At 35.0% G+C, this 13,563-nt stretch overlaps 2 protein-coding genes and 2 long non-coding RNA genes across 9 annotated transcripts in view; 2 read left to right on the forward strand and 2 right to left on the reverse strand.

Annotated features, from left to right (window-relative positions):
• enah (ENAH actin regulator) overlaps positions 1 to 739 on the reverse strand; it is a 200,018-nt gene extending 199,279 nt beyond the window's left edge. For all 6 annotated transcript variants that reach the window (XM_087296721.1, XM_087296717.1, XM_087296715.1 and 3 more), the window contains exon 1: positions 333 to 739. In XM_087296721.1, coding sequence (XP_087152847.1) covers positions 333 to 457 — 125 coding nt within the window. In that variant the 5' untranslated portion in view covers positions 458 to 739. The remainder of the gene's footprint in view (positions 1 to 332) is intronic.
• LOC147839397 (uncharacterized) overlaps positions 1 to 13,563 on the forward strand; it is a 765,501-nt gene that overhangs the window by 575,140 nt on the left and 176,798 nt on the right. The window lies entirely within an intron of this gene.
• Positions 774 to 9,681, forward strand: ephx1 (epoxide hydrolase 1, microsomal (xenobiotic)). The gene is given in 9 exon segments (NM_201068.1): positions 774 to 825; positions 1,678 to 1,871; positions 1,962 to 2,142; positions 3,340 to 3,558; positions 3,661 to 3,790; positions 5,053 to 5,267; positions 5,433 to 5,541; positions 5,727 to 5,849; positions 8,794 to 9,681. Coding segments are annotated over 8 exon segments (1,371 nt in total). The 5' UTR covers positions 774 to 825; positions 1,678 to 1,688; the 3' UTR covers positions 9,005 to 9,681.
• LOC147839399 (uncharacterized) lies at positions 6,835 to 13,222 on the reverse strand. Its single transcript, XR_015518857.1, has 3 exons — positions 8,698 to 13,222; positions 7,732 to 8,542; positions 6,835 to 7,681 (listed from the first exon to the last, which is right to left on the reverse strand). It is a non-coding gene; the product is annotated as an uncharacterized LOC147839399 (long non-coding RNA).

The following is a 13,563-nucleotide window of genomic DNA, read 5'->3' on the forward strand; positions in this document are numbered from 1 at the left end:
GTGTAACTAAGCATTCAAACAACAGGTTTAACAATCTCATCATTACAATCCCAGTCAAGTATGTTATGGTTCGTTATATTGATTACAATTAATATAAATTTAAAATCTTAAAAATGTATCAGTTAAAACAGTATCAATTGTTTTACCATAGACTGTAAAAGGTAAATTAACGTTACCTCAAGATGAACACCAGTAACGTTAAGTTAGCTAACGTTAGATAAAGTTTTTTAGGCTTCCTTGGGACGTATTTTTCCTGACTTTGTCTAAACCATGTCTGTGAAAATAGGGAAATAATTATTGAAACAGTTTGTCGTCAGATAAAAGCTTTTTACCTCAAAAATCCATTGACCAGTCCAAAAACTTCGCTTATCCTGTCAAATTCCTTTCTTTTGCTTGAATATTTCCAGTCAGATGTACCGTCACTTTTAAATAAGTTAATATGTTTCATCTTGTGCATCCTTCCAGTACCAAAATCAAAAACAAACTAATAACGTTACAGGTAATCGTAAATTAAGTCAGGGAAACGTTTGTGACGTTTGATTTTAGTTTTTTTAACGTCTTAAAGCCGTTAAATTCATTCAAATCACAGCATGATATGAGAAGTTCGCTTCGTGTGCAGTTGTTACTATAATTTTCCCTTAATTGTCATAAAAACAAAAAACACCACTATTGAGTTACATAAAACGTAATATGAGCTGCATTTTTATGTAATGAAAGGAGTCTGCGCAGCGACCTGTCTGACTGCATTTCCCGTGGTGCACTGGGCTCATGTTACTGCATCTTGGTGCTAAATGAACGCAGCATTTTATCTTGCTACTTTTTGAGGTGAGTGGGCATATCTGGTGTTTTGAATCATGGCGTTTTAGCTAGTTTATTTGTTTATTAATATTGCACTTCAGCTAAAATAAAGTAGGTTAGTGGGTTAGTGTGTTGGTATTCATGTTGACAACTCATGTCGATCTCTAAATTGTCAAAACAAATCAAACTGATTGGCAGCGACATTTAGTTGAGTAAAGTGTATTATGGTAAACTAAATGCTATTGCAAGTAACGCAAGTGTATTTAGTGACTTGTTTACGGTTGTTCCTGATAATGACAGAAAAGTACAGTAGATACTTATGGTTCAAAAGTCTGTAAATCCTAAAATGTGGTATTGTTTGTCAAACAAGTTATGCTCTCAGAGCCTGCATTTGTTTGATCAAAATACAGCAATAAGGTGATCTATTGCATTTTAATAATATTTACGTTTGAAAATAATTCAAACTTGCATTTCTTTGATGAATAAAATGGTTTAATTATGTGCTTATCATCTGATCTGACTGTGCAAAATGCCAGATAAGTTTGTCACATTTCTGTGAATAGTTCATAATCAAAATGCCACACATTCTGAACTTCCTATTTAAAGGGTATTTACTGTGCATTAGGAGTTGGACAGAGAACAGCTTTCTCATTCATTGGTCCCGCATTTGTTGTAACCACAGAGCTTTGTTCACCTTAATCCCAGTGTTGGGAATGTTGTGCAACAATAAACCTTTGCTCCATTTTCTAGCATGCATGCTTTAACATTTTGTTGCCCAGTGGCTGAAAGGTTAAATTAAAGTGATAGCCCATGAGCTACATTTTGCCTTTACACTTTAGGTATCTCCAAGTAGCTAAAACACAATTTTCTTCATTCCAGATCCATAAACCATGTACCTAGAGGTGATAGTGGCATTGGGGCTCGGATTGGTGGTCGCTCTGATATTTCTAAAAAAGAGAAAGACTGTCCTGAAAGTGCAGGATGGGTGGTGGGGTGTGGGAACTTGTCCCCAAGGACCTGAGGATGACAGTATCCGGCCATTTAAAGTTGAGACGACTCCTGAAGAGATTGAGGTAAATTAGAATCTCATTACCAGAATGAAGCCTCACATAATTGTTTCACAGTTCATTGTTGTTCGAAATGCTGTGTTTTCTATTCTTTAGGATCTACACCGTAGGCTAGACCAAACCCGCTCCTTTCCTTCTCTTGAAGACAGCCAGTTCAACTACGGCTTCAACTCCAAATACCTTGAGAAGGTTGTGTCTTACTGGAGGAAGGACTTTAATTGGGGAAAACAACTGGATAAACTGAACAAATATCCTCATTTCAAAACCAAAATCGAAGGTGAGTCTTGACCATTACACAGCTATAGTAAGATTAATTTTAAGTCAATTAATGTGAAAATTAGGCTTTTTTCACAATTTAATCCTATTTTTGCGGTATCATCCAGGAAATGTCTTTCAACATGATTAAAAAAAATGATAAGCTATAGGGGAATTACCAACCTACATCACACATCGAGTTGAGCGGGAGGATGTCAAAATTGAGAAAGTCCAAAAATAGAAAACTTAAATTTTATCGTACACCACACTGCTTTTAATGCCAACCACAGACGTCTTTGACTAACTTTAAAATGTAAAAAATGTAAGTTCACATACCCTGCCGTACAGGTGCAGTTCCCTGTCAAAATGCCGTTGTTTTGCTTGTTGATGATTACCCAGGCCTTGTACAGTTCTGTCTTCTTCTTCCTTGTCTTTGGCTTGGCAGAACCTCGGTACTACAAAGGTTTGAATCTGGTAATCATGGAACATTATTTCTTGCACATGACCACACAGAACTAAACTGTTGGCATCCAAAGACTTGTAGGCCTTTAACTTCTCTCTTGTAAACACACTTGGAGTTTCAATGAGATAGTTGTATATTTGGGGCTGGATGCTTGGCCTTTTCGTCTTATCCAATATACCTTGGGAGGGTGCGATCGCAAATGGACCTGTCAGATGAACGCCGTTCACTGTAACGTTAATTTTGTCGAATAACTGCTTATCACTGGTTGACAAGCTGTTATAAAGCATTACGTAAATAATGTATATATTATGTAATTAATATAACTTATCTCTAATACAACAACAAACTCTGTACCGCATAGGATGTCATCAACTCGCTGTAAATGCTAGCGCTCACGTTTTTTTTTTCTGCAACTTTGGTGCGCGCGCATCCTGAATGTTTACAAACCGGTAATTTGTCTAGATTGCGTCACCTTAGAATCAACAAAACAAAACAAAGCAAAAACATAACAAACACTGCAATAACAATCAAATTATAGACTACTATGATTTTTAGTTTGCTAACTGATAATCAAATGGAACTGAGTTTAGATTTTAGCTATTATTTGAACTAAAAAAGTTTCATATGTTTGCCAATTAAGATTTTTTTTTTTCTCACATTTGGACCTTTTTCGACTTCTAGGGCCAGGCAGTATACATCATAGTACACAGTAATAAAACAAAAATAATATTATTGTTACTTTGTTTATCCTAAAAGGTATTGATATTCACTATGTTCACGTGAAACCGAAGAACCTGCCAGAGGGAACCCGCGCTGTACCACTGATGATGGTTCACGGATGGCCTGGCTCTTTTTATGAGTTTTACGGCATCATCCCCCTGCTCACAGAGCCATCTAATCCAGATGACATAACCTTTGAAGTCATTTGCCCCTCGATACCTGGTTACGGCTTTTCAGAAGCATCACACAAGAAAGGTAAAGAACAACTCAGTCCAGCAGACATCTTATTGTTTCAAGCACATATTGATTGGTGTGGTTTGTTAAAAAGCCAGTATTGTTATAATTTGTTTTGCACAGGTTTTGACACAGTATGTGCTGCTCATATATTCAATAAACTGATGAAGCGCCTTGGATTCACCCAGTACTATGTTCAGGGAGGAGATTGGGGGTCCATGATTACCACGAATATGGCTCAGTTGGAGCCCAAGTATGTATAAAGGCAGTGCTTTCTAACATTTTTTTAAGCTCAACTTTGTTTTTGACTGTATTCAAGGTCTTTATTCTTTTAAGCTCATATAAAACGTAAAGTCAAAATACTAAAATAACAGTATAAGAGTAATAATGTGAAATAGTGCATATAAATAACAGTTATGTGTGAGTATATATTTTAAAATCTGAATATATTTTAGTCAAATTCCTTTAATGGCTTAAATGGTTGAATTTTATACATTTCTACTATTATTATTATTATTATTTTCTGTTTTTAAATACTTTTATTATTACTTCATTAGTTCATTTTTGTATGCATCTTTTACTGCTGCACATTTTATGTCTGTAAAGTGTCTTGAAATGCTACTTTTAAAAGAGCTATATGAAAGTAAAGTTTGTTATTATTATTATTAATATTAAATCTTCTCACTGTGCAAAAAGGCAAAATGCACTTAAAGTTGACATAAAAACTTAAGTAAAAAGGGATAATTTTTTTTACCTGCTTATATTATATGTATATCGGAGTCAAAAATGCTCCTCAACCAGAAATTGTAATAATGCAGAACTTGATTTTGATTGGATGCATGAATTGTATGATTTTTTTGTTACAGTGATGTCATATGAGTAATAGGTCGCCCTGCTCATTTATTTTCTTTTTTAAATATTTCCCAAAATTTTCACAGTATGTCTGATAATATTTTTTACTCTGGAGAGAGTCGTATTTGTTTTATTTTGACTAAAAAACATTTTTATTTTGTTTATAATTTTTAAAAGCCATTTTAAGGTCAAAATTTTAGCCCCTTCAAGCAATTTTTTTTATTGTCTACAGAACAAACCATCATTTTACAATAACTTGCTTAATTACCCTAATCTGCCTAGTTAACCTAATTAACCTAGTTAAGCCATTAAATGTCAATTTAAGTGTCTTGAAAAATATTTAGTCAAATATTATGTACTGTCATCATGGCAGACATAAAGTAAATCAGTTATTAGAAATGAGTTATTAAAACTATTATGTTTAGAAATGTGTTGAAAAAAAAATCTGCTCTCCGTTAAACAGAAATTGGGAGAAAAAATAAACAGGGGGGGCTAATAATTCTGACTTGCATGTAATTTATTATATAGATTTTATCATAATAACGTCGATAAATGATTTTACTTTTAATTTGGGGTGAACTAACCATTTTAAAAAGTTGAATTAACAAAACATATTGTGTGAAAAATGAAGTGTTTTTGTTGTTCGCTTGATTTTCTCCTCAGTGCTGTAAAAGGTCTCCACATTAACTTCGCTCCCCCTGCACAAGGCAGTGTTCTTATGGGCTTATCTTTAATTTTCGGCCGTCGATTCCCCAAACTCTTTGGCTTCACCGAGCATGATGTGAAACGTCTATTCCCCTGCATGGACAAGCTTGTAGTGGATGCTTTGAGGGAGACTGGATACATGCACATACAGGCCACTAAACCTGACACTGCAGGTCAGAAATATTCAGTTTTATATTTACATCTCAGTTTTATACATCCATTGTTGTTCTTGTCAATACATGTCTATAGAGCATGCTTCTTGCATACTCTTGTGATGTTGGCCGATTGGATTATATTCAGTGTTTGGTTTATTTAATAACATCATTTGTTTTGTACAGGCCGTGGGTTGAATGACTCCCCTGTTGGTTTGGCTGCTTACATTTTGGAGAAATTCTCAACCTGGACTGACCCTGAATTTAGGAAGCTTGAGGACGGTGGACTGGAGAGGTATAGATATTGTTCTAGTAAAAAACATCAGTTTATTCCAAAATGAAAAAAAATTCAAATTTTCAGTCATCATCGAGTTAAAGTTGAGTGTTTGTCATTTTCATTTTGGAGTACAGTTACCATTTACATTTTATTGTAGGTCAATTAAACGTGTGGGGTTAAAACATCTCATGATTTCCCAACAGGAAGTATTCTCTTGATGATCTTCTGACGAATGTGATGATCTACTGGACTTCTGGATGCATTATATCCTCCATGCGTTTCTACAAGGAGAACTTTGGCAAAGGCCTGAACCAGCCTCATGCAAAGTAAGAGAACAATAGGCTTTGATTTAATAGCGAAACTTGTACTTCAGTACTAATCAATATAGTGTTCCCAGAATTATTTGGACATACTGTAGAAACTGATCTGCAATGTAAATGCTAAATACATACATAGAATCTGGGGTTAGGTAAGATTGCTCTTTTTTTTTTTTTAAATAAGTTTCTTATGCTCAACCAAAGTTGTCAGCGGCCATATTTGAAACACCTCTCGGGCAGTATGCTCGGGCATTCTGTTTGAATGAGGAAACGTCAAATTCTCTAAATCTAATGCCAGTCTTATGATTACATTTCATATTAGGAATCACTAATAAAGAACAACTGTCTATTTAATTTAATCTCTAAATGTCCAAATCACACAAAATCTGCAGAAACTCACATCTGGTCAGACTCTCCCCCCTAGAGAATTGTCATTCTATAGCGATCGCTGATTGGCTCCTGTACTTGAAGGTGGGTTTTATTCGCCATATAGCAATCGATGATTGGCTCCTTAGCTAAAAGGCGGGGCTTCAATCGCCATATTGACAGTTACATTTTCCCATTCAAGAGTATACGTTTGACATGTCTTGGGTATTCTATAGTCTTTGGCTCAACCAAAGAGCTTAGAATGACCAAGAGGCGACACTCAATAGAACGTTCCATTGCAACAGCAGCGCCCAGCAACAGCCCCGGATTCCGCCATTTTGGAGTGAAAGCGATCGGCTGTCCATTGGATCTCATTACTGTCGCGATGGCAAGCCGCTGCTTTGTTTTTTATTTATTTATTTAAAAAGCGCATTAAAGCTAAGATACAACCTGAAAGATGACAATACAACAAGTATTATCACAAACATCGGCACTTTTAATAGTTTATTTTACAGACTTTTAATATGCATGTTGTTCTAAAGGAGTTTTCATTCCAAAATGGCTGCCCCACCCTCTAGTGGCTGTTTCCCAAATTACACCAGAGTGTCGCCTCTTGGTCATTCTAAGCTCTTTGGCTCAACCAAGGATGGATTAATTTTCTTAAAATACAGTAAGTTCCGTAATATTGTGTACAACAATACAGTGATATAACAACTTAAATGAATGATTTGGTTTATTAATATCATATATTAATTAGTGACAGCGTGTATTCAGTGACAAATAATGTAACGTACACTAATCATTTTCACCATTTCACCTGCAAAATTGGAAATTGTTTTAAGTCTTATTAAAAACCAACGTCAGAATATACTATTATTGTGTTTAACTTTAAGGTAATGTTATATATAATAACTTTTTATGAAAGTTTGAAGTGATATAACTCTACAATCATTTAATTTTTAAATCATGTTTATTTTGTTATAGCATGAAAATTTTAAATATTAAAACATTAAATTCATGCAAATTTACGTTAACTTGACAGACCTTTTATGCATATGAACATCATCACTGCACAAAGATAAACCAAATAGTGTTTGCAGCCTGTTTCTCATCCTCACTTTCTGGCGGAGAGTTGCACCATGTGGTCATCACCCACAACTGATGTTAAAACATCCCCATTTCAAAACATTTATTCAACAAAAGATGATTTATTGAATAATTTGTGATAACATAATATTCATTTCATAAAGACTGCAATTCTGTGTCATGCATAAATTATTGCATTAAATGTCTCCCAAAGCAACATTCGCATCTTTAGCTTGCCCACTGTCTATTTTCAAATGCATTAGGTGGACGTAGCAAACTTACAGAATTTTTTCGGAAGCAAATGTTAGGAGGGTCTCTGTTTTGATCGGGGGTGAAAGAGTGGGAAATAAGGATTACACAAATATATAGCTTGTCTACGACTTGTATTTCTTCAGAGATTGGCGTTAAAAGGTAATCTGTACGGAACATCATTGTGTACGGAACAGGTTTAGTCTTCGCTATTCATTCAGATATTACTCTAAATTCCTACATTGTTTTAATTTCATAAGAAATGTATCTTCGAAACACAAATAATAATATATATAATCATTAATCAAATCTGAGAGATTTTTGTCCCTCAATTGAAAGGCTGTTCACTTAGAAACTTCAGAAGTGTTACAATGAGAAGTATAAATCTACAGGAGTTGACTGGTTTAATCAAAGTCATTTGGAGTAGTGCAATCACTTTAAAATGAACAGATCTCATTTAGACTTTTTAAAAAAAGTTTATTTTCATTATTGGTTTGGTACGATTTAAAGCTGCGGTCACACTGGACTTTTCTCCCCATAGACTTCCATTCATACGCACACGAATGTGTCAGACCGGAAACACAAGTTTTGCAGTTCGCTGCGTTGGAAAGTTCAAGCTTGGTGAACTCTGATCTTAGAAATCGCATCTCTTGACTGCGTGAGACCAATCAAGGATCAAAACATGACCTCTCTGGACAGGAATTCTAAATATGGACCAATCACTTGCTTTTTTAATCGTCTAATCATCTTGTTTAATCCCGCCCCTTTTCGCAGCGCTGTACGACAGAATTTCGCAAGCTTAAACTCAAGTGTGACCGCAGGATGAGGGCGAGTAAATGATGACAGATTCTTCGTTTTGGGGTTAACTAATCTTTTAATATATGAGGAAATGTTTTCCTGATGTTTTATATATTTATTTAGATGAATTTGATTGTATGAAATAATGTAAAATAGTCTCTAAATCAGGGGTCACCAATCCTGGTCCTGGAGGGCCGGTGTCCCTGCAGGGTTTAGCTCCATCTTGCCTCAACACACCAGCCTGGATGTCTCAAGTATACCTAGTAAGACCTTGATTAGTTTGTTCAGGTGTGTTTGATTAGGGTTGAAGTTAAAATCTGCTGGACACCGGCCCTCCAGGAACAAGTTTGGTGACCACTGCTCTAAATCAAAGCTTTCTTGCTCAAAGCCAACTCCATTTAGAATGCACAATAAAATAAATCAGCTCATTATTGTGTCTCTTTTTACCCAATAGGCTTCCGGTTCACGTTCCGACAGGTGTGGCTTCTTTCCCTAATGAGCTTTTGCACACCCCGAAACTGTGGGTAACAGACAAATACCGTAACCTCAAGTCTTACACACCCATTGCTCGTGGAGGCCATTTTGCAGCTATGGAGGAACCACAGTTACTGGCTGAAGATGTGCAGAACTTTGTCAAGATTGTAGAGAACAGGAAGCGGAAATGATCCATTCTAATTCACACTAATGGGACTCTAATAAACGCATTTATAAAGTGATTACCATGTAGGAAAAACACAATCCTCACTACAAATACATACTGTAATCTGCATTGTCAAAGCTCTTATAAAGAAATGCATTCGCACTGCTAGGAATATATACCAATTGTGCTTTAAAGGGATAGTTCACCCTTCAAAAATGTTTTAAACTAGCATAATTTTTCCCTCTTCACATGTTCCAAACCTCATACAGGTTCTTTCATCTGCTGAAAACAAGAGACAAGATATTCTAAAGAACAAACTAAACCAAAATCATTGCTTCCATAGTAAGCCAACTGGGACCAACAATGATTTTGGTGAACTCTACTATGGTAGTCAATGGGGACCATCAACTTTTGGTCACCAACATATCTTTTGATTCTGCTCAAAAGAAGATATTTTGAAGAATGTTGGTAAACAAAAATTGGACTTCCATAGTAAGCCAATCGCAATTTTGGAAAAACTTGTGTAAATAAATAATAACAGAAATGTCATTTTTGTGTGAGCTGTCCCTTTAAGAGGAATTGTGCTTCACATGATTATAAATTGACAGACGCTTGCTTGTGAAATATTTCAGAGTGATTTGATGCTGATGTGTTTAAACGTGATCAATACAGTTCAAGATATTAAACAATATGAAATTTAAACCTTGGAGCATCCTTTAATCCTTGAACGTCCACTCTAAAAACACAATTTTGACCCATTTCTTTGGTTAAATTGTGTTCCTTACTCCACTCAAAGCTAAATTTAACTTCATTGTGATTATTTGTCTTAATGCAATATCAATGAAATGGTTAATAAAGCACCTTTATGTGGCAAAAACTGAAGTGACCACCAACAAAAACCACCCAGGAACACATTTTTATTGTTATCAAGACAAATTTTATATCACTTTTTCATTACAAACAATTCATCAAGAGGAAAAATGAGTGTTCGTGATTGGAAATAATGCCCACAAGAGTGGCTTAATGCATTGCTTCCTCGATTCTATGTTCATCTACAGTACATAAATAAAAGGTATCATCGCTATAGACGCTCTGCAGGCCAACGCAACTGCCTCTTTTTTTTCCACACAATAAAGGAAAGTTCCAGGCGAGAACTTTCGGGACCAATCAAATAAAGAGACACTATAAGTGAAGGCACGACCAAAGTAATGAAGCTGGTCAGACTCCATTGCTTATGGCTTTCTGGAATGCATCTTTGGAGGAAATCAAAAACAGGTAATACTTCAATAAAAAAATAAATATTCTCATAATATTTATACAAAGGTAAATATTATGTATCCAAATATTTATTTTGCACTAACAAGAGTTGCACTTTCCGTATAAAATGAAGATTAAAAAATGCCATAAAAAACTATTCTCACAGTAGAACTCAGTATTTTGTTTGTTTTGTTTCTCACCCAAGATAGATTCTCTTAGGTTTACACAGTTTTCGATTGTAGGACAGCATAGTTCATGATCATTCCCTGCTTGTGCTTAACATTTTGATTTACTGTGTGCTTTTGATTTGTTCCTTCTTTCATCGCTTGTATGGGAAACACAGTTTGAATTAAGACATTCCGACAGGTCGTCAATGGAACAATACCGAAGCGATATTCAGTCATTGAACGCAAGTGCTGAATGCTATTAAAAGTTCATGTGGTTTAAAGCATTTTGCACACATAAATTCAAGTAATTTCAGGTATGACGGATGACAGAGGCAACTCTACATGCGATTGATCCACATGTAATCATGAATGTCAGAAAATTAATTTAACACAATGCAAAAAAAAAAAAATATTAGAATCAAGCTACGCTGTAAAAAATATCTGTAAATTAACAGTTTTCTGTATTTTGGGAGTTATGTTTTATTTTCTCAGTTTATTTATGCTTTTGGATTGCATTATGGGATCTCGATCTATCTTTCAACAACTTTTAACCTTAAAAAGTAAAAAAAAAAGTGACTTTTATTAAGATTTTTAATCATTTAAAGTGATAAATTGTCTGGGCTGGGTATGATACGCTACAAAAACCTTGTAATAAACTATCAGAATAATTTCTGACTTATTATTAGGGACCGAGCACCAGAACAGTGCATAGGCCCTATTGGAATTGCTCAGTTTCTTCTTCTTCTCTGGAATAAAGTGCATTTTAGAGGGTGTAAACATGCCCGAAAACTAAATGCAAAAAAGTACTTTTATTATAGGTTTCAAAAGTGAATGTGGCAAAATGACTTGACAGCGCCACCTATGCCCATTTGACGGACTGGCCCCCGAGCTACGATTCACGCACAAGTACAAAAATTGGGACACACATCAAACATGCCAATACCTACAAAAAAGCGAAATCTCAAGCCCAACAGGAAGTCAAATATTTTTAACTTCCTGTGCTGAAAAAGTGGCATTTCCAGGCGTTGTACTTTAACAAACTCCTCCAAGGGATTTTATCAAATCAACACCAAAATTAGGTATCGTCAACTAAAGGCCTTGGTGATGCAAAATTGCGAAGATCTAGAGTCGCAACAAAACAGGAATTTATAACTCAGACATGCATTGTCCGATCTGCCTTAAATTCCACACGTTTGATAACAGTACTGACCTGAACACGTTTACTTGCCAATCTCCAGTTAAAGTTATAACGCCGCCTTGTGGCAACAAGAAATGTCGTTTTACACTGTAACAAACTACAAATTTTATCAGACCGAATCCAAGTTTTGTCAGTATGATCCAAAGGCCTTTGTGATGTTAACTTGTGAAAATCTAGAAGTTCGTCGAAGGGTGTGTTCATGGTGGACTGACAAAGTTCAGTGTTTCGCCATGGAGGAGGAAGGATAAAAATGTCTGATCTGCCTAAAAAAAAATTCCCAGGTTCGATGAGATTCCTCTTCTGAGGACATCTACAGTATATGCCAAAATTAAGTCACAGTCATAGCACCACCTGCTGACAGGAGGAAGTTCGGCATAAATCTGTGATTTTTCTCTGATGTGATTATTTTATATATTTATCAGATTAAATTATTTTTCTCCACTGTTCTCTGTCATCCTAAGGCCACCGGGTGGCGGTGAGCCCGGGCGCGAGGTCCCTTTCATTGCTGCTTGCAGCTTCAAGTTCTTTATAATTTTTTATGCATTATATTACTTCAAATTACTCAAGTGTCAATAAAAGTCACTTTGTAAACTGTATTAATGAATTCTCAACATCAAAAGTTCACAAAACTCTAATAATGCAATTCACAACAGTAAATAAACTGAAAACACTTGTGAATCTTGTGAACTAACCACAGAAACTATTAACAGATATTTTTGTACAGTGAATGTTTGTATTTTACAAAAAAGGGATGATCTCCAATGAACCCCTTGATTGGAATGCTCGAGTTGCAAAAACATAAGAGTAATTTTTATACCTAAAATAAATGTCAAAATCTAACAGATTGAACTGGATGGATTAAATGAGTGCTGTTGTTGGTTAAAGTATGGCTGCACATTAAACGCATATCTGTCGAAAACAACTACAATCTCCTAACTAACGAATGTTGTTTTGCAGCTAATACTGTTAGGCCAAAAAATGCATAATCTGCTTCTGTCAGTATATGGAGCTCAAATGAAAACACACAGACTAATAACAGCAAGGGATTGCAGTGGTGTGTTGAAATGCATTTTAAACTTTCGTCTTAAACTAAGTTGTGAGATGTAGTGTAATGGAATGGAACTGAATGAAGGATGAGTGTAAGGTGTAGGGGTGTATGTTGTATCTTGCGTAAAAAAGCAATCAGCAATAACATGAATAAAATTAAGCCACAAAAATAGAATATTTTTTCTCACAATTCTGGCTTTCTTATGATTGCTAGTTTAAAATCTCACAATTCTGACAGTTCTTCTCTGAATTGTCATTTTATATAAAATCATTTTAATATTTCTACCTCCAAATGCTGAAAAAGGCAGAACTGTAAGATATAAACTCAAGATGCAAGTCTGAAAAGGTCTGAAATCTGAGTATATATCTTGAAGATCAACATACAAATTGTAATTTAAAAGTCAGTTTTAGACTTTTTAGAAGTTAGAAGTTTACATCTGCAATTCTGACTTTTTTCCTTAAAATCTTGCAATTCTGGAGTTTTAATGTATAATATTAACTCTCATCGAATAACCAAATAAATTATGATACAAGCTGGACGTGTGCCACCTTTTAAAGAATATTCTGATTGTTGTTTTATTGGTTGTTTGTCACTGCACAAAATGACTGAATAGGCGATTTATTTTCAAACATAACTTTTCCATGGTAATCTGGCCTACGACACTGAAAATTCTTTACAGTAAGGTTCCACTTGCTAACATCAATTAATTTAACTTAAGTCAATGCAATGACAACTGGAATAAGACTTATTAATCTGCCAATTTCTTAGTTAATGCTTATTAAAGCATTAAAATCAAATGTTTTATTAAATGGAGTTGATAAATAATAAGATTCAGTATTCAGTATTTCTAACTATTTTAACTAGCTATTTGTCAATGCATCAATAACCTTACTATTGTCAAGTGTAACCTATTT

Source organism: Danio rerio, chromosome 20, assembly GCF_052040795.2.
Source record: "Danio rerio strain M-AB ecotype USA chromosome 20, GRCz13ab, whole genome shotgun sequence".
Classification (NCBI taxonomy): Eukaryota; Metazoa; Chordata; class Actinopteri; order Cypriniformes; family Danionidae; genus Danio; species Danio rerio.